A 24,692-nucleotide genomic window follows, 5' to 3' on the forward strand; every position below is an offset into this window, starting at 1 on the left:
CAAAGCGACTGTACATACAACAGCCAACACGAGCTCATGAGCAACATTGTAACACGATTCAACTCCACGACAGAACAAGAAGGAGACGAACGTCATAAGCATTTATGATAAGGGTTTAGAAAGACAATGACCCAAAAGGCTGAGACGGAGAATGATATAATTCGTATGTTGCAAAAGTAAGTTCCGCTAAGATTAGGCGTAAACGGATATATTGTAAATTGTGCACCCTACACACGCCACGCCAGCACCTACGACATAAAAGATGGAGTTATGCCAGAAGCTACCCTGGCGAAAAGATGGTGAGATGGAATGCCGTATAAAAAGCATAGCCACTTCGGGAAGCGCAGAAGCCGGAATTACTGTCGTACATCATGGTCGGCTATGTTAAAGCTGCAACTATGTTCCATGACATCATGCCTACCGTGGAGGTACTCCAACATTAATTTGAAGCTGCAACAAAACATCTGTCGTCTTGCATTACGGTTGTTGAGGAAGTATGCGTTGAGCCTCCAGAGTGGTCTAAACTGCTCTCAGCTTGCATATTCTGTCCACTGTCCGACAACAAGGAGGAGCACTCCACAGTGAGCATAATCACTGCTAGATGTAGTAACGAAATCCGTGCAGGCTCGACTTTGGTAAACGATGCCCAATGTCAACGTACGCAGATTGCAGCAGACAGTGCCGACGGTGGAGAGACCATACAACGTGGTGCTGTGTGGTGAACGACCTGGAGCACTGCGATTCAAAAGAAAACCGTGGGAAAAATTCCGAAAAATCGAACAATCGCCACTCCAGCCTCCATCTCCAAGCCGCCATCGTCGTCATAATCACCGCTTCCGCCAATAAGGGACATATTTGTCTTCGATGCACTTTTGTATATGAATGATTATAGGGGATTTTTTATGTTGTGATTTGTTTTCGTAAATGAACAAACGAAGTGTTTTGCAGTGCCGCCAGAACTCTCTCATTGTGCGTACCTTTCATAATAATCATTGCTGAAGTGTCTACGTCGCAATTTTTGCCATAAGCAAATCCCCTCTAACAGAACAAGATAAATCTCTTTTCTCAGTTTTAGAAAACCACCAATATGACAATACAATACAATACAATACAATACCAATAGGGGAACTTAGGACACTACAATGGTCATATATAGTTCACAAAACTAACGCTATTTCACTCGCCGAACTTCCGAACGACGTCCACATCGCGTTCCTTCAGAAAGAAGACAAGAAATTTAACGACAAATTAACGAAATCTTACATACTACCGTAGTCGAACAAAGTACAAATTCGCGTTTCCCATTGTATTTGTCAACAAGAGTTCGAAGCCGAAGACCAAATTGCAAAACGTACGGCAAAATAGAAGTCATGCTACGACTTTCAAAAGAAGGTTTTTCCCAAGGACATTTCTGTTGAATCTTGCTCCGTTACATGACAATACTTGTCCAAAATTCACTTATCAATCGGGAGGTCCTTTCACAGTAGACCGATTTCTCGTCACCATCACTGATCGGATTGGTCGACAAGAAGGGCAAATCGTTAATATCAGTAGACTGAAAATATATTTTCCTCGTTCTTCGTCTGCTATTGTTTTCGCCCCAAGACAAATCCTACACTCACCAACAATTATTAAAAAGAAACATCAGATGACAAAGGACATAGTTTACGACGACCACATCGTCTCCAACGAAAGAGTCAATCTTTCGGCACTCATCAACCACTTTTCCAGAAAGAGAACATAAAACTACTTTTTATCACGTGAAGTATTAGGCGGGGCCATAACTTCCGTTATTTCCGTTTGCAACTTCTTCCCAACGTTCACAAGTTGTTCAATGCCTGTTATTGTCGCTGTTGTCGTTTAAAGCATGCGGAACCCATGCGCCCAAGCTTTGAACCCTTCTCATCTCAATTTTACGCTCTTGGAACATTCAACTATTCTCGCCAATTATGCCTTGCCAATTCGCTCGCCAATTGGCGTGGATCTTTGTGAACTGGCTGATTCAGACGCTTTCCATGGAATGCAGAGGAGCGTTCGGTGCGGTTGATGCCGTTGAGGTGGAATTTGCCGTCTTTGAATCGCTTGGGCCAATTTTGAACCGACTTATGAGGCATCGCTTTTTCGCCAAGCACATTCTGTGAATTTGGCACTTCCATTACACGCAAAAAGCAGGTGTCGAAAATGCTCTTTTTTGTCGAGTCGTCGCTCCATTTTAATGACCTGAAAAGAATGGAATGTATGTCAGCATTTAGAGAAATAACAAGCTATTTTGTAGAACACATGATTCCCTATTCAATAACATGAAAAGCATTGCCAAAATATTTGATTTTTCATGCAAATTTTTCACTTAAGGAAAATACGAGGAATTGGTGGTCTAACCCAATAGTTGCAAGCTTTTAGCATGGATATCTTCATTAAAATCAGGGCAAGAAAAAGTTACAACGATAAAACGTGTGACTATATCTTTTTGAGAAGAAAAAATACGTTATCATATATATATATACATATATATATATATATATATATATATATATATATATATATATATATATATATATATATATATATATATATATATATGCATATACAACACCGCTACTAACTTGTGTCCCAAAATCCGTCGCAAACCGTCGGAATTCTTGGAAGTGAGCAAAATCAAGTTTTGAAAATACCATTCGGAAGTAAATGAGCTGCTGATTTCAAATATGCTTCGAGAATTTACTTTTGACAAATGTGTAGCCTGAAAACGGGCAAAGTTTCCTCAAGCCCCGTTAATTACTTTCACACCTTCGCAATCCTGCCATTGGGATATCCCACGGATACATCTTCATGGAAGGAAGGGGTGTTTATAGGACTTCCGCTTATTTCTCGGAATTGGACAAAATGTTCATTACCTCCGTAATTAGGAGGTTATTTAGAGCATTTTGGTACCCCACATCATATATTGGTCCGAAATTTCCATTCTCTTCAGAAATTCACGAAAGTGCTCCATCGAAGATTAGTAAAAAGCCATACTTTCCAAGCTGTGAAAAATCTCCTCGGAAAGTTTTCAGCAAACAACTTGCACTTGACAATAGTTTATATTGTAAGTTTCTAGCTTTGAAAATGTCTAGTTTTTCCAGTGTCAAACTTACAACATTACTCTATTTCGCTATTTGATCCAATTTTTGAACAGCTGTCAACAGCTTAGAATGAACGCTTAAGTCTCACGATTCGGTACTTGCTCAGAACTCTCCTTCACATTTGTCAAAAGTAAATTCTCGAAGCGTATTTGAAATCAGCAGCTCATTTACTTCCGAATGGTATTTTCAAAACTTAATTTTGCTCACTTCCAAGAATTCCGACGGTTTGCGACGGATTAATCCGTCGGCGACGGAATTTGGGACACAAGTTAGTAGCGGTGTTGTATATATATATATATATATATATATATATATATATATATATATATATATATATATATATATATATGTATATATATACATATATATATATATATCTTATCTGTCTATTACACTTGTTAGCTGGACAACGAGCTATACCATTATTTTGGCACAGGTAAAGATCGTTGCTCGGTTCATTGGGTCCTTTCCATGGAGCAAACTTGCTCGAAAATGCCAGAACGTAACAGCAACAACCGTCATGCATAACACGCAGTCGGAAAGCAATTTTTCAACGGGAGAGATTTGGTGCAAACTTTTCAAACTTTCCGAATAGTGTCAAGTGTAGAACATTGACACTATAATCTAACAGTGGAAAAAAAGTCATCATGCTGTATAAGAAAGAGAAAGTCCTTTTCTAGAACGTACTGAAAAGGGAAGCGCTCAACATCATGTTTATCCAAGTTATAAAACTTTATATCAAAATCATACACTTTTCCGCGCTCGAGTAAAAATCGGAAATTCACCAGGTTTTTTTTATTCCAAGAGAACGGAACGGTATTTTAGAATATCGTTCCTATATTTATTGTGTAAAGGATAAGGTGTCTGGTGTTAATCAGTCCGCTTGGGATGTGCCACCATGTTCAGATCAATTCAGAATCGTGTGGGGTTAGAAAGAAACCTGTAACTAGTTTAAACAGTGATTTGCAGGGGCCAGCCGACGTGTCAAGTCAGTGTTTTTATCCTCCCAAACAAACTTGGTGCCAATGCATGAATTTCGTTTAATTTACCGTTTCCGTTCAAGTGATTCCGAACTTGAGTTGAACGCGTTGACGCATCACAAGCCGATTGATTAGCGCTAGACAATTGACCTTTTATTCTTTTATCGTTCCAGAGCCAACCAAGTCTCCCATCGATCCATTGCCGATAACTTGGTACCCGACATGTCTGGCAGGGTAAAAACACTGACCGGACACATCGGCTGGCCCCGGCAAGTCATTGTATAGGCCAGTTGCACGTTTGTGAACCTCAAACGATTAAAAATTGAAGCGACGCATCCCAAGCGGATTGATTAACGCCAGACACTTTATCCTTTATCCTTTATTCTTATGTTCGGATAGAGGGTTTAAAGAAGCCTCATGATGGGAAAATCCAAAAAAGGCGTAAATTTTAAGGTTAGCGGAAAGTCCCAAAAAGCAGTAACATGACTATTTTGAAGGGCAGTTCTTCTATGAAGTGCTGGTAAAAGTATTTATCAAAGTGGTCTTATCACGAAGTTATTTACAATCCTCCATACTTAACAATGTGCGCAAAATTTGAACTTTTTTGACCATTAAATTTTATTACATCCACGTTTGAACTTTTGAAAACGATACAATACTCAACATGATGTAATATTCATTCTTTAGATGTAGGTTCAAATATATACCTCCTTTGCAAAATTTAGCTCTGTCGAACCGGTTCCGTTATCACATTGTTGCAACAAAATGTTAATTTTTCTCCTTTTTCCTTTTCGTCATTCCTCTGTAATTTGACATATGCACCTCACTCTTCTCCTTATTGTTGCACAATGCGCTTTAATTGATCTTCAAAAATATTTTAGAAATTTTAAAACGTTAAACTATTTCAACACCAACATTTCGACAAATTTCAGCCGCCTTTCTGCAAATTTACCTCTTCTACTACTAGGTGTTTCTGGTTTTTACGTTGTTACGAAGTGTTGGCCAATGCAGCGCAAATGCAACTTGACTAGATTGCTTTCCAACATCTCCTGCTTGAGACGAAGGAAAACAAATTCTCTACTTCCGTTTCTGGTATTTCAACACTGAAGACAACCAGAAAAACGACCAATTCCAAGCATTTTTCGTGACCAGAAATCAGGAAAGGTACTTACAATTGTATTTTTAGTTTCCAACGTAACAGGCCAAACGTTTTGACTTTAAGTGTAGTGGGATTTGTACGGAATTGACTCGAATTCTGCCGGCATTAAGATTAAACCCTAAACTTCTGACAGTACAACACCGCTACTAACTTGTGTCCCAAAATCCGTCGCAAACCGTCGGAATTCTTGGAAGTGGTCAAAATTAAATTTTGAAAATACCATTCGAAAGTAAATGAGCTGCTGATTTCAAATATACTTCGAGAATTCACTTTAGACAAATGTGTGGCCTGAAAACGGGCAATGTTTCCTCAACCCCCGTTAATTACTTCCACACCTCCGCAATCCCGCCATTGGCATATCCTGCGGTTACATCTCCATGGAAGGAAGGGGTGTGCATAGGATCCCCGCTTATTTCTCGAAAATGGACAAAATGGTTATTACATCCGTAATTAGGAGGTTATTTAGAGCATTTTGGTACCCCACATCATATGTTGGTTCGAAATTTCCATTCTACACAGATCTTATTTCATTTATTCACTTCTCCAATTTCACAAGCTTTCGGAAAGAAATACAAACAAACGAAACAAACCTCCTGAAAAAGACAGACATGTAGCAAATTAAGACGTCTTTTGGAGTAAAAAATTGGAACATCTTAAATTTTTGGATTTTACGTGTCTTGCAGTTTAATTCGAATAATATTCACTTCTTCCTTTTCTTCCCTCTCCTCTTCTTTGTATTTCTTGGTTTAGTTTCGTCAGTCATTTTCCTTCGTTGCCGTTTCAAGTTATCACTGCTGTTTTTATGAATAAGAACTGTGTAGAATTGTTGTCACTGTTCATTTATGTTCAAACATTATTGTCTTTCTGTGACGCCGAATCGCCAGAAGAGTCACCCACCGAAGGTGTGAGATGCCTGGGAGACCATGCCTGCGGCGCGATAACCATTCCAGCTATAGAATATCGCCTGCTATATAAGGGGGCGGAGTCAGCAAGTACTGAATCGCGAGACAGAAGCGTTCATTCTAAGCCGTTGACAGCTGTTCAAAAATTGGACCAAATAACGAAATAGAGTAATGTTGTATGTTTGACACTTGAAAAACCAGACATTTTTAAAGCTAGAAACTTACAATATAAACTATTGTCAAGTACAAGTTGTTTGCTGAAAAATTTCGAAGGAGATTTTTCACAGCTTGGAAAGCATGGCTCTTTATTAATCTTCGATAGTGCACTTTCGTGAATTTCTGAAGAGAATGGAAATTTCGAACCAACATATGATGTGGGGTACCAAAATGCTCTAAATAACCTCCTGATTACGGATGTAATAACCATTTTGTCCATTTTCGAGAAATAAGCGGAGATCCTATGCACACCCCTTCCTTCCATGGAGATGTAACCGCAGGATATGCCAATGGCAGGATTGCGGAGGTGTGGAAGTAATTAACGGGGGTTGAGGAAACATTGCCCTTTTTCAGGCCACACATTTGTCTAAAGTGAATTCTCGAAGTATATTTGAAATCAGCAGCTCATTTACTTTCGAATGGTATTTCCAAAATTTAATTTTGACCACTTCCAAGAATTCCGACGGTTTGCGACGGATTTTGGGACACAAGTTAGTAGCGGTGTTGTACTGAAAAACTGACAGAAAGGGGAGTTTAAAGGAAATCAGGAATGCTCAGGCTACTAGTGCATTTTGTTCAAGGCTAAATAGTCTCCACTTGAATGTTTTTTTGCGGGAATTCTTTCACTGTTTCACGCAATAACATATGATTGTGCATGTGTGAGCCATGGACACAAGACTGACTACATTGAACACCAATTAGTGCAACAAGTAATTGGAATAATGTCAATTTTGGGGTGGGCTCGAAGTGCAATAAATCATTTCTCACATTACTTGTCGTCTCTGTATCGGTTGCGAAACAAGAGGTACCCGTGAAAACCGGCTGACCGCTCCTGACCTCCCTTCAGCGCAGCGCGCCTCCACGTAATCACGTCTGCCACTCCACCAGCTAGACATTCTCCACGACCGCCTGAGATCATCTAGACCCTGCCCCCTATTGCTCTATAATCAACGTTACACGCGACGCTCGCGCCGCGACGAAGAAGTGGATACTGCTAATTTGAAAGGGAGATGAGTATAAAAGGAATTGACACAGCAAGTTCTAATGTACAAAAAATAGTAATATGCTATATAGTAATAGCTAATATGATCGAGAATTAAGGAGAAAACTAGATATTTTCATCCAATTAAAAGATATATTATCAGAGACATATCATAGAGTATCAAAGAGTTAAAGATATCATGACTGATAAGAGTGATATGTGTGGACTACATTGATCTCATTTGAGCAACTTCACACAACTTAATGTCCTTATTACTTTGTATACATTCTTTGAACTCATTTCTACATTTTACCATTTCAAAATTTTAAATAGATATAATGTTTATATAGAGCGCAAGTCAAATATTTTAGTACTTCTTTGTACGCTTTATAGAATAAAACTTTAGGTAATACCTTTAGGTACAGTGTATGTCTGCGAGGCATTATTCGCGCCTCTTTAATCGTTGGGTGCCAGTTTACCCAGCTAGTTAAGCAAAAAGAAATCCTTAGAAAGCGAAAAAAAAAGTAAAGAAGATAGCATAACACCGATCAGTGGGACATTTCTTGAAACATCTCTTGCATTCCCAGAGATGAATGAGTGTTTTCCACCTAACAAATAGAAACAGGATAATTTCATTTTCACTCGCATTTTTAAATGGCATATATACAAACTTCTTTCATTTGTATTAACTTCCAAGTATACTTTATACAGAGTTTCAAACAAAACCTAATACCAGGTACTTTCCTTTTTAAAAGCGCATCGTAAGAGCTGCAGGCGCGGCGGAGAAAACTCCTCGGGCGCGGCGAAATGGGCAAGGAGGGTAGTGTGGGCGGGGCGTCAGCGAGACGTAGCACAAGAGGAGCAACCACGATACTGTAGCGATCACGACGCGGTCAGGAGACGCGCGGTCCAATTAACGATGCTCATTAGCCTCCTGGATATGTGGCGGCACATCATACGGGTACCTCTTGACCGTTCTCCCTCTGTATCTGCATCTTCTCTAGCGAAACCATACAAATTCAACGTTTTTCACAATGCTTAATACAAGGAGTCTATACCTTATTTCAAAGATATGCAATTAAAATTAGGAAATACAAATCCTTACATTGTTTTTCTATCCTTCAACAGATTCTGAACTTCTTAAACAATGCTAGCATCTAGAGTAGAAACTTCAGAAAGGTTCGTTTTTTTTTTCAACAACTCCTGGAATAATTTAAACTTACTGGACATTTAATCCTCAATCAGCAGCACCGCGTGAAAATATGCAAGACCTTCACTCTCATGTTGCCATCCTACACCTGGAATTTGTTTCATTTTGTGCTAATCATCAACGTGTGCTCAATTCATCTACTGCTCCACTCTCCACCCTTCATCCTCTTACGACGCTCCATTACCAAAACCGATGTGAATATCCCATCACATGCATGAACCTGGACTTACGTGAGAGAACTTCCAACTAGTTTCAACAATAGCAGAACGAAAATCGTCTTTGCAATGTACTACTGTCTAACTTTCTTTGTGGAAGAGTGGTTGTAGAGTGCCGAAAGCTTGATGCTTTAGTTGGAGACGTCGTCGTAAAACTATGTTATTTGTCATCTGATGTTTCCTTTTGAATATTTGTTAGTGAGCGTAGAATTTGCCTTGGGGCGGGAACAATAGCACACGAAGAACGAGGAAAATATATTTTCGGTCTACTGATATGAACGATTCGCCTATCGACCAATCAGATTAATGATGGTGACATTCGGACGAGAAATTTCTTCAATTGTGGATGGACCTTTCCATTGGTGAATTGTGGACGACAGTATTGTCATGTAACAGAAAAGAACCAGTAGAAATGTTTTCGGAGAAAACTTTGTTCTGAAAGTCGTAACCTGATTTCCTATTTGCTCCATGTTCGGCAATTTGGTTTCCGACTTTCATTATTGTGGTTTGCAGGGCAGATGAGGTATATCCTGAAGTGTCAGTTACAGATGTATTATAGGAAGAAGTGGAGGTTGGAGGAAGTCTGACCACAGATTTTTAGCATAAGAACAGTATGCGGTAAGGAAATCTATGATTATTTTGATCAATTCTTCGATTTATCCATTCTCTTTATGGCCATAATTTGTTGTTAGTTTGCTACGTATCCTTAAATATTTGTTAATATGTGAAAATATTTTACTTGTGTAGTTAGGGGTGCATAACGTTCGGAACCCACACATTCCGCGACAATTTATCTTAAGAGGAAGTGGCTGGAAACGATAATAGGTAATTGCGTTGCGCAGCAGCTAATGACACCAGCAGATCATTTCCCTGCTCCTATCTTACAGCATGTCTCGAAGTACGATACTATGCTTGGAGTTTGAAATACTTAGATATTTTTTGTCTGTTCCTTAATTTCATAACCAGACTTTTATTTTCCTGATTGAATTTAAATTTTACTTCATATTATAGTAACATCAGCAAATTCGCAAGTTAAGTTTTCTTGTAAGTTCTATTCTTGCTGGACTGATTCCTTCTGCTACTGTTCGTCCAATGAGGTGCGAAAAATGGTTCGCAGGAGCACGCTGTGTTTGGAAGTATTGACTTGTTGAGTGCGAAGATATGTCAAGCGATTGCTCGCCAATCGTACAAAGAGGAAAAATGGAAAGGAGAAGACACTATAAGATTTCTTGTATTGAAAGGAAGCAAATTATAAAATGAGTTAAACTTTTGTGCCCTACAATTTGCGTTTTCCTTATACTCAGTTTTACTCGAACCGTTTAGAATCTTCCGACAGCCTAATCTGGTGGCACGAATTCGGCATTCGTAAGCGAAACCCCATTCAAAGTGAATGCGTCTGTAGAACACAGTTCCTGTAAATTTCGAAAAGAAAATTTTACAACATGCTCTGGTGACCATGTCGGAATAGCATGCTCACTTCCTAACCTTTAAAGATAAAAAAAAAAAACTTGAGATGTTTTCCTTCCCACCACAAGTTTCCGCGACAGTTCAATTTGAAGTCTAATCTCTTCAATTTTACATTTTTCAATTAGCTATAGAGAGGTTGTAATATATGATGGCACGTGATAGAAAGTCTATGCACTCCGATGGCTTGGTCTTTTTTCATGTAAACAAATTTGGTGCGAAGAACATCTTTTGGGCTGACTCACCCTTTTCAAGTAGGTTTCATTTCAACTGTCAAATACACTGATCTTACTAGATTTTGATTACTTCACACATCACAAGAACACGAAATTTATTATTTTCTCGGTTTTCTAATGCAAATTTACTTGTGGTTCTCATATATGTTGACTAGAAGTACAACAACATGCTTGCTCGAAAATATTTCGAACATGGTCAAGGAGAAAAGAGGACTCGCAGTCAAGTATTCTTCTCAACAGCATCTACCAAGACATGTTTTCGCTTATTGTATCTAATTGCTCGCTCGATTTGGTGCAAATTAGGTTATCGTAATTCTAAACCGCGTATGCGAAAAACAACTATGATAGAAAATTACGTGTTTGTATTTCAACGAAGTGCTTGCATAAGAATGTAATCAAATCAAGACAGTGCAGAAGCATCCTTTTGCAATTACATCCTTCTTATCCCAAGTAGAATAAACGACAAAGCTCTTCAAAAACGTGAAAACGTTAAATTTTACTTATTTATTTACTTATTTTAGTATTAAAAGAGTTAACGTTGGTACAGTTACCTGTCACCCGTTGTTCGTCGATTTTTTCGAGAGAGCACTAGCAATAACTGCACTTGTCCTGATTGTCGCAGAGGTTGTCTAGTGGTTTCTTTTCTCGTGAGGGACTCGAATAGCATCATACCTTATTTGAACGACCTCGTAGAGGTTTATCGGGTTGGCGGTCTTCTTGCGGTGCGTTCGATATCACGTGGTATCCAGTCGCTCACAGCTATGGTCCAACGACTGTCGTTGAAACGCAACACGTGCCCAATGCACCTAATTTTACTTGCCTTGGCATATACGGGAACGTCTCTGATCTTCGATCTTTGACGTAGGACTGGACTTCAAATTCCTTCTTTCATTTGCGTGAAGCGGGATCTTTCTAGCATCACCCTTTCAAATGAGCCTTCTATGGCGCAAATTACATTTTCCTTTTGTTTGCGAAACGCTCAAGTTTCTGAAGCGCAGGTCAAGACAGGAAGAACGGTGACGTGGTGACGTTGAATGGATGGACACGGAGCGGGATGTTCTTGATCTTCTTTACTACATCCTCGATGCTCTTGTATAGTTCCCAAACTACTCGTTTCCTCCTCTACAGCTCGGAGGACAGGTCGTTTATCATGTTCATTTCCCGACCTAGTTGTACATAGCTGGAGCATTCGGAGCTAATGGTTCCAGTAACCGTGAGTGGGGCATCAGAGACCCAAAAGTCTCCTCATGAACACTCCTTTGTTGAGGTTAAGCTGGAAACAGATCTTCGTGAGAAGACAATTAGATGTGGCTGAGTAGAAGTCGTCAATGACCTCCATCCCCTTTTTCGGTGCTGTAGTTGTTCTATCTGGGTCCCATAGAGCGGCCACATTTGTTTTACAATTGGCAAAGTTCTGATGTGAGTTCGTGGTTGCCTGCACCTCGTGTCACTCAACGCCGATGAAGAAGTTGATTATATTCGTCACCGAGGTGCCCATAGCGAAGTCTTCTCAAAAGCCGACTAGCGAAGCGAAAAGATCCGAGTCAATGATAGTCCTGGGACTTCGGTTTGTCAACTTCGCAGCTTTCTCTCCTCCCCATATAAAGCAAAATCTTCTTCCTCGAAGGAAGCGATGGTCTGATCCTATATAGAACATTGGTACAACTGTCTGGCAAAACCTTTTAACGACGATGATGTGGTTACGGTATATATATATATATATATATATATATATATATATATATATATATATATATAACATGTAACATGTATGCATTAATGAATGTCTTACATGTCTTACAAATGCGAACCCTCTTGGTGGATCTGGATGAAAATCCAACCAGAAAAAGTAACCTGGGACTTTCTGAGATGAAACCTTTAACTTAAGAAGTTTATTCTTCAAAATTGTCGCTATAGTGTCGCCGTGTTTGACTGAACAGAGCCATCGCAATGGACCCTGGGGATCTGGGGCTCAGGTCAAATTTCTCTTGGCATCATTCTCGTCCACGATTCATCCAATCACCCTGTGCCACTGCAACTCTTATGGTTTTAGCTAGCTACTTTTAATTTTATGTTGACTTTAATGAAGCACAAGTGCACTATTATTAAGCAACCTCCGCACGAATTTGAAGTAATTTGATACTGAAGGTGGTGCAGGCAAAAGCGCTGGGATGAGCCAGTTGTGGAACGCTCATTCGATAAGTTCTCATAATGCCTACAATGATTTTTGAGCTTCTGTACTGCTTGGAAACTACGGCAGACACAATGGCGATTGAAGACGATGAGAGTAGTTGTTTTCATATTGGTCAGGTAATTAGGATTATGGGAATGAAGTCAGAACAACCTGAAGCTAGATGTAGTCGCATAAGCAGCGAGGATAGGCTAGCGGGTGCGAACGGGAGGAGATGAGTTGAGTTAGCATGGGCCACACCTCAATCACAGCCAGTGGCTCCAGCGCGCCACTATGAGCGCACCCACTTACGCAACTACATCGAATTCTATTTAGTTTTGACCCGACTATACCTAAGCTAAACATCACCCAGTAAATCTGAGACGTAAACTGGTATTTTAAAAGTGGCTGCTAAAGAAGGCTACCAGATAGAAAGAATTCAATGAGTGTAACACAAACTTTATTTTCAACCAATGAATACACCATGACCTGATTTAAAAGATTTCAGTCTGTTGACCATGATTTTGATGCATCCCTGCAAGTCAGCACTGACAATAACGTGACCACCAGAACCTGTCTCACGGTTTTCGTCTTCAAGCTTTGCCATTACAGAGGGAAACACCTTAAACAGAACAATAATATATATAAGGACAAGATGTGAAGAGTAAAATAAATAAAACAAGAGAAAAGAGAACTTGAAAAAGAGAAGCCAGGCTAATTGAAAGCATATCGCTTTTTGAGAGAACACGATAAAATGCTGTAAGTTATCGGATCGCAACGACACTAAAAATCATGGCAGAGAAAAAAAAAACCTAAGACGGCAGAAGAATATCGTAGTAAAATATAAGATGGAGTGCATAGAGTAAGAGCAAATTTACCTGTGGTTTTGGAGCAAAGACAGCTACAGAGACAGGTGCACTGTGGGCACGAACTCTTTCCCACATAGCATTGCGATCTTTCCGTACGGATAAGGTAGATGGCAAATGAGCACTGCGCCATAAGTAAATAAACCTTGAAGAAGACAGATTTATGGCAAGCATATGTTGCGTTGAATTTTGTTCATTCTCGTGACATTACATGAAGGAAAGAGGATCATGTTTATAAAACACTGACTGCCAATCGGATCAAGGTAGCGAAGGCGTACGAGGGTTTCATTGTTTCTTTGTTGTTAATAGGTTGTAACACGCATTCTCAACCAATCACATCCGCTTTATTTACAGAATTTACAGCAGAAATGCATCTATCCTCCCTTATAAACTATACTTAAAGTTAAATCTAGCGCTTTAGGTAAAACTTCATGAGAGAAGTTATGGAAGAAACTGCTTTTCATGTGCCAAATTCAGGTGGCTCTCTTGCATTTTTGTGTACCCTTGCGAGACAACTACCGCAAATTTACCATTTTGCAGCAGCTTGCAGTGTTCCAAAATTGCTTCCATTAGATGTAAAGAGCTTCAGGTATGCGTTCTCAAATTAATGAAATTTGTACACGAATTTCAGTAGTTGGTCGAGATCATCTCCACCAAGGAGTGGCATCCATCAACATAACTGGACCCATTCTGCTCGATCCTAAGTAAGAATACCAATGGACCACACGCCACTGCTCCATATTCTATGAAACATGTTTCGTCTGAGCGAATATCAGAGTCCAGGAGCATCTTAATCTGTACAGCGCGATCTAAAGGTCCCATCATGACATGACCGAGGAAGAGAAAATGGTCTCTGTGATAAACTTGGAAGGAAGATATTGCTAGGTAATTTAATTTGAAATTAAAATTTAATTTTAATTAATTCAGTCACCCGTCACCATCGCTGTAGACAGTGTTGTCTGTCTTTGATTCGCACATCATGATAGATCGAATAGAGAGAAAGAATTGAGAGGTAGAAGGTTGTCTTTGACTTCGACGATCGAAATCGACCCAAGTTAATTACTAGTTTGTCACCAAATGGCTATTACCAGTTATTCATTGCTTCTCAGCACACAGTCTGAATAACAAAGATATCTCCAGAGCTCGTCCACGTCATTCGTTCTCTTATTACAGTTTTTGCCCAGACGGTATTTGCCAGTTCAAGTCGACTCAACCAGACTAGCAAACATTCCTGTTATTCCAGTGGCACACAGCGCGATGCAAAGACAGCACCAAAAGGGAGAGTCGAAAGCGATTTCCATGCACCTGATGGCGAGTACTCTACATTTTCACCCTTGTCCAAAGCTATGTAATAATGTATGTTGGCGCCTCAGTAATCCTTTTGTCCCGATCGTAGGCAAGAGTCGCCCAATGGTTTCTCCTATTGTGTGGGACACGAAGAGGATCGTATTTTTTATTCAAGGACTTCGTGAAGAAATCTGATTAACGGGTCGGCGGTCTTTCTTAGTGCGCTTAATATCGCGGGGAACACAGTCGCTCACGGCTCTGGTCCAACGGTTGTCGTTAAAGCGCATCACGTGTCCGCTCCACCTTATTTTACTTTCCTTGGCAAACACGGCGGCGTCTCTGATCCTCGATCGCTGACGTAGGACAAAACTTCGAATCCCGTCCCTCACTTGCGTGAAGCGGGATACTCCTAGTATCACTCTTTCGATTGAGCGTTCAATGACGCTCACCGCATTTTCTTGCTGCTTGCCAAGTGCCCAGGTTTCTGAAGCATACATCAAAGCAGGAAGTACTGTGATGTTGAAAGGGTAAGCGCGGAGCCCGGTGTTACTGTTCTACTTCCCTACATCTTCGATGTTCTTATACACTCCCAAAGCCGCTCGTTTCTTCCTGCCCAGCTCGGGGGTCAGGTCGTCTTTCATGTTTATTTCCCGACCCAGACAAACGTAGCTGGCGCACTAGGATATGTTCGTTCCGTTCAGCGTGAATGGGGCATCCGAGACACATCCGTTACGCATGAACGTCTTATGCAGATTCAGCTGAAGACCGATGCATCCACATGTTTCGTCGAATTCGGTCAGCATTCGTTCCGCTTGGGTGATGCTAAGTGTTATCAGTACAATGCCAATAGCAAAGCGCAAATGGTGTAGCTGCCGACCATCAACCTTCACTCCCATGTCGTCCCATTCCAACTTTCGCATTGCTTTCTCGAGGGTGGCTGTGAATATTTTAGGTGAGATTGTACCTTACTGTCAGACTCCTCTCTTCATGTCAATGATGATATTCTTGTAGAATGGCGAAATTCCAGTCGTGAAGTTACTGTACAAAGGTCTCGAAGTACCTTCATGTATTGAGTAGGGACACCCTGGTTTTCCAAGGTCTGCATGACCGCTTCCTTCTCAACTGAATAGAAGGAATTCTTTAAGTCGCTGAAGGTGAGACAGAGCGGCATCTCGTACTCTCGCGATACCTCGATTAGTTTCGAAACAGTGTGAATGTGGTCAATCGTGCTGAATCCCTTTCTAAACCCCGCTTGCTCGCATGGCTGTCCTTCATCCAATACCTTTTCAATCGTGTCAAGGATCACTCTTCTAAAGAACGTGTAGATGACGAACACAAAACAGATTTGACGATAGAGATCGATGTCCTATTGATCTCTCTTCTTATAGAACAACACGGTCTTCCTGGTCTTTCACTGTTAAGTAAGCTTGCTTTCCGAAAGGTAACAAATAAAGAGCCTCGCCGAAGTATTGATAAGAAATACGATATAATAAAATTTTTACATGTTTTATTATGTTGTAGTCATATAAATATGAGTAATCATGCTATATAATAACGCGCTTAGTCCGTGTGTGTGTGTGTGTGTGTGTGTGTGTGTGTGTGTGTGTGTTTGTCTGTCTGTCTGTATGTGTGTCGTGTGTCACGAAAATACTCCGTAATGATGCAAAACTCTGCACCGTTGAGGTGCCGAACTATCGCCATGCACCTGATAGGCGAGCACTCTACCTTTTCACCACTGTCTGAATCTAAGTAACTATGTATGTTTTCTTTGATAAGGCACGTTAGTTTCTCTCATATGGTAGTGAGAGTAAATAACTTTTATGTGAATGTGTACTTCCAGATTTGCAAACTATCATGCTATATAATAACGGGCTTGTTTTCATGCTATATAATAACGGGCTTGTTTTGTCACGTGTGTGCTTCTGTGTATGTGTGTGTCTCAGTCAAGAAATTCTAAAAAGAGGGAATATTAAGCCTTAGGTTTGGTGCGCTGGACCCTCAAGGCAAAAAAATTGGGTGAGGCAGGTACTATGGTGTCGAATTCGTGCCCCGGAGCCAGATAGCTGTAAAATGGGGTGGGACGGGTCCAACGGGGTTGAAATGGTGCGCGGGAGCCCCAACGCAGTATAATGGGTTTCTGTGGTTCCTTCGCATTTCCCAGCATGTTTCCTGATGCTGAAGAGGAAAAGCACGAAAAGTGCGAACGGCTGCTTAAATACAATACATAGTAGCCAACGTTTACGCGATCTGACGTAGATAATGAATAATCACTACGATAGTGATTATTCATTTCATGTTAGCACTTCGTTCTTTGCTAATAGCTGAGAACGGAGGAAACTCATACTTCGAATAATATTTCCAAAATAAAGCAATTTGAGAGAAACATAGATGTTAAATGAAGTTCTATTGTTCTCCAAATATAGAACCGACGCGAAAGCGAACCGACGTAAAGAAAGCGTTGATAGAAAAAAGCATTTCTAATTTCCCAAAAAAAGTCGCTACTGTTATTTCTTACTGATCGGTGAAGGCGAACGAAGCGAACACCAAAATAGTCCGGCTTTAGCCGGACGTTCAGGCTAGTATGTAAATATCTTATTACTTGAATTTAGTTTATTTTACCCTATAAGAAGACGGGTCCAGTAAAACTCGAACTATGATATCATATGATGATCCTCATGATCCTCACTGCAACTCAAATAGTTAGTTATGGGAGTGGCTAGCTCCTTGTGGTTCGCTTGATATGTACTAACATAACTTCGCCTTCGTTGGTACTTTTTCAATCCTTCTAAGGATCACTCTTGTAAAGAGCTTGTAGATGACGGTCAGTAAGCAGATTGGGCGATAGTTGCCGATTTCATGTGAATCTCACTTCATATACAACAACACGGTCTTGCTGGTCCTCCACAGTTTAGGAACCTTGCATTCCGTCAGGTAACGTGTAGTGAACCTCGCCAGGGTGTTGATGAGTACTGGCGGAAGGTTCTTCGGGTGTTCTGTTCCTATTCTGTCGGGACCAGGTGCCGACAGAATAAGAACAGAACACTAATAAGACGACTTCTTACTGAAATGATAGCATGTTGTACTTCGGACGGGAGAGCCTTTGGAATGACATGTCCGTCTTCCCTCAGATGGTGAGGAGGCAGGTGGGCATGGCTGTCGATAAGATCAGAGTAGAAATCGTAGATGAGTTTCTCCATTCCCCTTCTCGATGCAGTGGTTGTTCTGTTCGGGTTCCAGAGAGCAGTCATATTTGTCTTGCGATTGGCAAAGACTCCGGCAAAGACGGGCAAAGCCCCCAAAGGCAAAGGCAATGCTTCTACCCCCTTCTGCAACTTCAGCTAGCACTTCTGCTCTTCTCTCTTTAAGGTTTTCCTTTATCGCATTTCTGCAAAGATTTTCGACCTCAGGCGTGAGTTCTTGGTTGCCTGCTGCTTGTGCTGCTCCACGCTAACGTATCAGCTCAAGAGTTTCGAGAGACAGGCGTCTCTTAGTGGTGTTAAAACTTTCAGCCTTTGTCGTGTAGTTCCTCGTTCAACGAGCTGGTCGTATTCCTCGTCGATGTTTTCCATCGCGGAATCTTCACAAAAGCCGGCGAGCGTAGCGAAGAGATCCCAGTTGATGAGAGTACTGAGACTCCGCTCTCTGATCCCACAGAGAGGCTTTTTCTCCTCTCTTGATTAACGAAAATCTTCCTTGGAGGAGGCGATAGTCCGATCCCTTATAGAACTTTGGAGTAACAGGTATCCGTCAGGCAAAACCTTTTACTGACGATGATATGGTCAATTTCATTACGGTACCCTCCACCGAGAGACTCCCACATCCAGCACAGGGAGAAGGGCTTCTGGAATTGCGAGTTCTTATGGATGGTCTTAGTCGTCATAATGAACTCGAAAGCCTTCTTGCTGTTCACTCCATTGTAGGCCGTGAGTCCCGATGTGAAGTTCCTCAGGCGTTCTTCTTGGGCGAAATTTGGCGTTGAAATCCCACATATGACCTTGTAGAAGGCATGTTCTTCTCTGTAGAACTTCTCCAGTTCCATATAGAAAGCTTCGACTTCTTCTTCTTCGTAGCTTGATGTTGGAGCGTAAGCGACGAAGATAGTCAAAGCTGGTGTTGGAGCACATCTTCTCATCCGCAGACGTCCGATTCGGGTTGTAAGTTGTTCGAAACGGTCGATGTTCTTTGCTATACTTGTGCTGACGAGGACGCCAACTCCACCAACACCTCTACTTTCGCATTTTCCTAAGAACAGTTCTTCTCCAGTTTCATATACGGCTTTGAGATGGTGACGTCGTCTCATGCTGCACTCTTAGAAGTCTGCTGTACTCTTAGAAGTCAAGCAGCTGCAGTCAAGAGTACCAGCATAGTGATTTCTTCTCTTGGATCACCCGGTGGTAGAAGAAGCAAGTGAGTTATGCCACGAATAACTATAACAGCGATGAGTATCCTACGCCATACCCCTTTACAATCATCAGCGTCGATGATACTGCGACAACAACGAAAATGTATAATTCACGGTAACATTTTCAAGTCTGATTGGTGATTTTTTTTTTCGTACTGCTCAACTGTAGTGGATTGGCGTGGCGCAAGTGATGGTTGGAAGTTGACAGGGTGAAATTCACTTCGGCTTGATGCCATGTGAATGGTGGCTAGCTGGACGTCGACGGCGTGGAACCTGCAGCTACTTTTTGCATGGCCGTTTCGTGGGTGGCTGCGGTGTCCTAGCGAAGCAGCAGCGACCGAGGCCACAGTTTCTGCACTTGATTCAAATGCGTCTGGGTGTGCTGTTTTCAGGCGAAGGAGGCACATGTTTAGCCTGCGCTGTTACGGAGGCTGAATCCGGAATCGTGGGCATCTCCCGACATGGTAGTTGTCAAATTGTCACGATTCTCGCACGAAACAGAATACGCAACTGGATTTAGGAGCAGTCCATTCCAGAAACGTTTGGGAGGCTTTTGCGAGGTCGTCGGGTCGGGGAAGCAGATGATGTAACAGTGTAGCGATATCGAACTTGTTGTAACTTGTTCGAAAAAGTCGACGTTTGTTGAAATATTCGTGTTGACGAGAACATAAACTCCACCAACTCCTCTACTGTCGCTAGGAACAGTTCTTATATAGTATCACACACGGCGTTCAGTGAGTGGCATCACCTCGTCTCGGTCAATCCGATGACGTCGTACTTAATCTTCTTGGCTTGCAATATCAGATCATCAATGGCCGCTTCCGATGCAACGTGCGTTATAAGTACAGATGGTCATCCTAGCTCTTTTCCGTTTCGGTAGCCTATATGACTCCTGCAACCCCGTCCTTCATGGCGCTACCGTACCAGGCTTTCCTCCGGAATCAACTTCTCCAGGTCCACACAGAAAGCTTCGACATCTTCTTTTACGTAGATTGATGTTAAGCTACGAAGATTGTGAAATCTGGCGTTGGACCACATCTTCTCATCCATAGACGTCCGGGTAAGTTGTTCGAAAGAGTTGATGTTCTTTGCCATATTCGTGTTTACAAAGACGCCAACTCCAAAAACTCCTCTGCTGTCGCATTTTGCTAAGAACAGTTCTTCTCCAGTACCAAACACGGCGTTTAGGGTGGCGTCATCTCGTCTCGGTCAGTCCGATGACGTCGTGCTTAAACTTACTGGCTTTCATAATCAGATCTTCAATGCTCGCATCCGATGCAAGCGTATTTGCGTTATAAGTACAGATCGTCATCCTAGTCCTTCTCCGTTTCGGTACCCTGCCTTTCCTGGCGCTACCATACCAGGCTTTCCTCCGGAATCAGAAGACTCTTTCTTATTACTGTAGGGTGCATACAATTTTGAAACTCATGGGCAGGTTGCAAACCACTAGTCTTATGAGTTTTTGGGAGAACGTTGCATTTTCCCGGAGCGGACAGGTGGAGTTTATTTGTTGGGAGCGACTCCAAATCGCCTCCCTTGCACCTCCGAGTCATTTAAATGCAGGCTTTTGGCCGGACCGACGTGCGGGATACAAGGATTTTATGAGTCAATCCTGGCACAGCAGAGACAGGGAGTCCATCCCCTGAATCCACCTGCGTCTCATGTCAGGCACAAAGTCGCTTTTGATCCGCGATTAGTCCCCTATCCGCCACCCGGGGACGGGCCACGTAGCCTCGCAACTAATCGGCTGTGATTCCTCTAGTGAGGGAGGTCCGTGGGTAGGCTTCCTATTTAGACATTATATGGCACTGACAGAACAGCACCTGGATCGGCACTACTGTGGAAACACAAGAGAAACAGGAAAAATGTGGAAAAAGTGCAATAGATTGAAATATTTATTCCTGCATTTCCATCTAACCATTATATATTTTCTAGACATTACTTTTTCTGACGATTTTACTCCACGTTTTACTCATGTTACCTATTTAGAAGTACTAATTATGGCCCTCGTTCCAAAGGGGCGGGTGTAGTGTAGCGGTTAGAGGTTCCGGCACCTGCACGATCGATCGGATGTTCGAATCCGCCCCAGTGTTCACCAAGTCTTTCATCTCTCCGGGGTCGATAAATTGGTACCAGTCTTGTGTGGGAGGATAAAAACACTGACTTGACCATCGGCTGGCCCCCACAAGTCATTGTACAGGCCAACACGCGTTCCAAAACCTCAACGTTTACGAATTGCAGTAAAACGCGTTGGCGCATCCTACTGGATCCGTGGGTTGATACGCCAGTGACTTTATCCTTTTGACTTTATCCTTTATTTGTATTTATACAGTGTTCGATGCACGTAAGGTACTGCAATAGTTTGTAAAAGCTTCGATTTGTTTCTTTTACATAAATAAAACACTTGTTTTCTACTTGTGGCATTTCGCGTGCAATCGTTCTATACGTGAGCGATCGATGCTCCGTACAAAAGCAATACCAGTGTTAGCATGAACCTGCGAGGCATGTTTCACACCTCATTAGACGATGAGGACCGAAGATGGACGGAGTGATGGGCGGGCGTAAGGCAGACGTAGCGCAATTAACTGCTGCGCAGCGCAATTGACGATCGCCATTGCCAGTCGTTTCTCCTAAGGATAGGTTGTCGCGGAGGCTGCGGGTACCTAACGATACGCACCCCCAAGTGCCTTTGATAGAGCTCCAAGGTTATTGAAATTGAGCAGATAGAGGAAGAGTCACGGACACAATCAGCGTTAATTTGCGGTATGCTACTTTGCAGTAGTGTTGTGGCTGATCGTCATCTCTTATAAGATTCCTCATCTATTACTGTGTATTCACCTTGTTTAGTGTACTTCCTGTAACGGATACGTTTATTTTGGGGATAAGTTTTCTGCGTCGTTGCGCTGAGAACTATAGATGTTTTATGAAAATACAGTGCCATTTTTTGTGCAGGTCCGATGCGATAAACTTCTCTCGACCTACTGAGACCTCGACAGAGGTCTGATCAGCTGTTTTTTTTTAACAGTGATCTACGTTCCAGTTACGTTTGTGAGGGAACGACTTTTTGCCCAATTGGATGAATCTGGTGCGATTCACGGTCTTTGATTTGACCGTGTAAGTTGCTCAATGAGTTAGTCTCTTTCTTCAGGGGCCAAAAATATCACTCTTTGACGCGGGAGATGTGTCTTTATTTTAAGCGAAGAAACAAAATGTGTGGGGTGCAGAGACACTTGGGATCTTGATCCTTGTCGTTCCAATGAAAAGTAGGTGGTTCAGCGAATTTTTATTGCCAGAGACGACCGCACAGTACCAACGAAGGCGAAGTTATGTTGGTACATATCAAGTGAACCAGTACAAGCTGGTCAGCCCATAACTATTTGAGTTGCAGTGAGGATCACACGATGATACCATAGTTTGAGTTTTACTGGACCCGTCTTCTTATAGGGTAAAATAAACTATATTCAAATAATAAAGTATTTACATAATACTCATATTTATATAACTACAACATAATAAAACATGTAAAAATTTTATTATATCGTATTTCTTATCAACACTCCGGCGAGGCTCTTTATTTGTTACCTTTCGGAAAGCAAACTTACTTAACAGTGAAAGACCAGCAAGACCGTGTTGTTCTATAAGAAGAGAGATCAATAGGACATCGACCCCTATCGTCAAATCTGCTTTGTGTTCGTCATCTACACGTTCTTTAGAAGAGTGATCCTTGACACGATTGAAAAGGTATTGGATGAAGGACAGCCATGCGAGCCGAGTTTCGAAAGGGATACAGCACGATTCACACCGTTTCGCAACTCATCGAGGTATCGCGAAAGTACGAGATGCCGCTCTGTCTCACCATAATTGACTTGAAGAAGGCATTCGACTCAGTTAAGACGGAAATGGTCATGGAAGCCTTGGACAACCCAGGCGTCCCTACTAAATGCAGAAAGGTACTTCGAGAGTTGTACAGTGACTTCACGACCAGAATTTTGCCGTTCTACAAGAATATCATCATTGACGTGAAGAGAGGGGTACGACAGGTTGATAAAATCTCACCTAACGTATTCACGGCCACTCTTGAGAACCACTCAATACGAAGGCTGGAATGGGACGACATGAGAGTGAAGGTTGATGGTCTGCAGCTACACCATTTATGCTTTGCCGATGAAATCGTTCTGATAACGTTTGTCATCAGCTAAGCGACCGAATGCTGACCGAACTCGACGAAACATGTGGATGGATCAGTCTTCAACTTAATATGCAAAAGACTATGGCCATGCGTTACGGAGGGGTTTCGGATGCTCTGTTTACGCTCAACGGAACGGACATATCCGAATGCACTAGCTGCGTTTGGGCCGGAAAATGAGCATGGAGAACATTTTGACCTTTGAGCTGGGCAAGGGAAAACGAGCGGGTTGGCAAGCTTATAAGAGCATCGAAGATGTAGTGAAGAAAACCAGCAACACCCGGCTTCATGCTCACCTCTTGAACGTTACTGCACTTCCTGCTTTGACGTTGCTTCGAAAATTTGGGCACTCCGCAAGCAGGAAGAAAATGCGACGAGCGTCATTGACCGCTCAATCGAAAAAGTGATGCTAGCAATATCCCTCTTTACACAACAGATTGACAGGGGTCGAGGTTGTATCCCACGTTAGCGATCGCAGACTAGAGACAAAGACTTCGTCTTGTTCAATGTGAGATCGTGAACATAATCACGGGAGCGGTCGTTACGTACCCACTGCCGATTATCACTAAGCCACGCCTATGCATCACCACGCCACTGAGGCCATGTGCCGTGTTTGTATTGCAATTAAAGGCATCACCCCACGAATCTGAGGTGGTGCAGATTTCAGGTGGAGTATTCGTATACAGGATGGGAGACTACGGAGAGGGGGGTGATTCCGTCCATTTCCTGCTAATTGCCATAAAAAACGGCCCGGAAGATACGGCTTCATTCGTTTTGGCGCACCATTTTGTACAAGAGATTCGATTGGAGCGCGCCAGTCTTGTGCGGCGCCGCATCTTCCGGGCGGTTTTTTACGGCAATTAGCAAGAAATGGACAGAATCACCTCCCTCTCCGTAGTCTCCCATCCCGTATACGAATACTCCACCTGAAACCTGCACCACCTCAGATTCGTGGGGTGATGCCTTCAAGTGATAGGGTTGACTTCTGGGAAAGTTCAAAGAACAAAAAGATACCAACGTAGCAAGTGGAAAAAGACGTAAAAAATGAAAATGCTAAAAATGAAGAAAGAACGTAGGAGACTTGTACAAGAAAAAAAAACAACATCAGAAAACATAAATGAAGCTGAAAATTGAAATAAAAATAAAAAAAAAATCAAAATAAAAGTTAAAAGGTGTGGAAACGAGAACCAGGTTTTTGAAAGAAGTAGATTTGTGACTGAAAAAAAAACTATCATGCTATATAACAACGCGCTTAGTCCGCGTGTGTTTGTCTGTCTGTCTGTCTGTGTGTCACG

General features: G+C 41.9%; 7 protein-coding genes across 8 annotated transcripts in view; 1 reads left to right on the forward strand and 6 right to left on the reverse strand.

Annotated features, from left to right (window-relative positions):
• Positions 1-1,934: 1,934 nt before the first annotated feature.
• On the reverse strand, positions 1,935-2,156 carry RB195_022736 (uncharacterized protein; the record flags this gene model as incomplete). The annotated part of the gene is made up of 1 exon (XM_064209949.1): positions 1,935-2,156. One exon carries the CDS (start codon positions 2,154-2,156, stop codon positions 1,935-1,937), a length of 222 nt encoding a protein of 73 aa, XP_064065831.1.
• RB195_022737 (uncharacterized protein) lies at positions 1,935-7,298 on the reverse strand (the record flags this gene model as incomplete). The annotated part of the gene is made up of 2 exons (XM_064209950.1): positions 1,935-2,220; positions 7,207-7,298. 2 exons carry the CDS (start codon positions 7,296-7,298, stop codon positions 1,935-1,937), a joined length of 378 nt encoding a protein of 125 aa, XP_064065830.1.
• Positions 7,299-13,122: 5,824 nt separating this feature from the next.
• RB195_022738 (uncharacterized protein) overlaps positions 13,123-24,692 on the reverse strand; it is a gene marked incomplete at both ends in the record, with an annotated part of 35,172 nt that continues 23,602 nt past the window's right edge. The window contains 2 exons of one of the 2 annotated variants that reach the window (XM_064209952.1): positions 13,123-13,278; positions 13,535-13,667. In XM_064209952.1, the coding sequence (XP_064065832.1) occupies positions 13,123-13,278; positions 13,535-13,667 (289 nt within the window). Of the gene's footprint in view, positions 13,279-13,534; positions 13,668-24,501; positions 24,521-24,692 lie in introns of those variants that run through there. The other variant, XM_064209951.1, reaches the window with a different exon arrangement.
• On the reverse strand, positions 13,250-15,306 carry RB195_022739 (uncharacterized protein; the record flags this gene model as incomplete). The annotated part of the gene is made up of 3 exons (XM_064209953.1): positions 13,250-13,278; positions 13,535-13,667; positions 15,259-15,306. 3 exons carry the CDS (start codon positions 15,304-15,306, stop codon positions 13,250-13,252), a joined length of 210 nt encoding a protein of 69 aa, XP_064065833.1.
• On the reverse strand, positions 15,487-15,729 carry RB195_022740 (uncharacterized protein; the record flags this gene model as incomplete). The annotated part of the gene is made up of 1 exon (XM_064209954.1): positions 15,487-15,729. The coding sequence occupies one exon, from the start codon at positions 15,727-15,729 to the stop codon at positions 15,487-15,489; it is 243 nt and encodes an 80-aa protein (XP_064065834.1).
• Positions 18,528-19,109, reverse strand: RB195_022741 (uncharacterized protein; the record flags this gene model as incomplete). Its single annotated transcript, XM_013434994.2, has 1 exon — positions 18,528-19,109. One exon carries the CDS (start codon positions 19,107-19,109, stop codon positions 18,528-18,530), a length of 582 nt encoding a protein of 193 aa, XP_013290448.2.
• On the forward strand, positions 22,973-23,410 carry RB195_022742 (uncharacterized protein; the record flags this gene model as incomplete). Its single annotated transcript, XM_064209955.1, has 1 exon — positions 22,973-23,410. One exon carries the CDS (start codon positions 22,973-22,975, stop codon positions 23,408-23,410), a length of 438 nt encoding a protein of 145 aa, XP_064065835.1.

This window comes from Necator americanus, chromosome X, assembly GCF_031761385.1.
Source record: "Necator americanus strain Aroian chromosome X, whole genome shotgun sequence".
NCBI classification, from domain to species: Eukaryota; Metazoa; Nematoda; class Chromadorea; order Rhabditida; family Ancylostomatidae; genus Necator; species Necator americanus.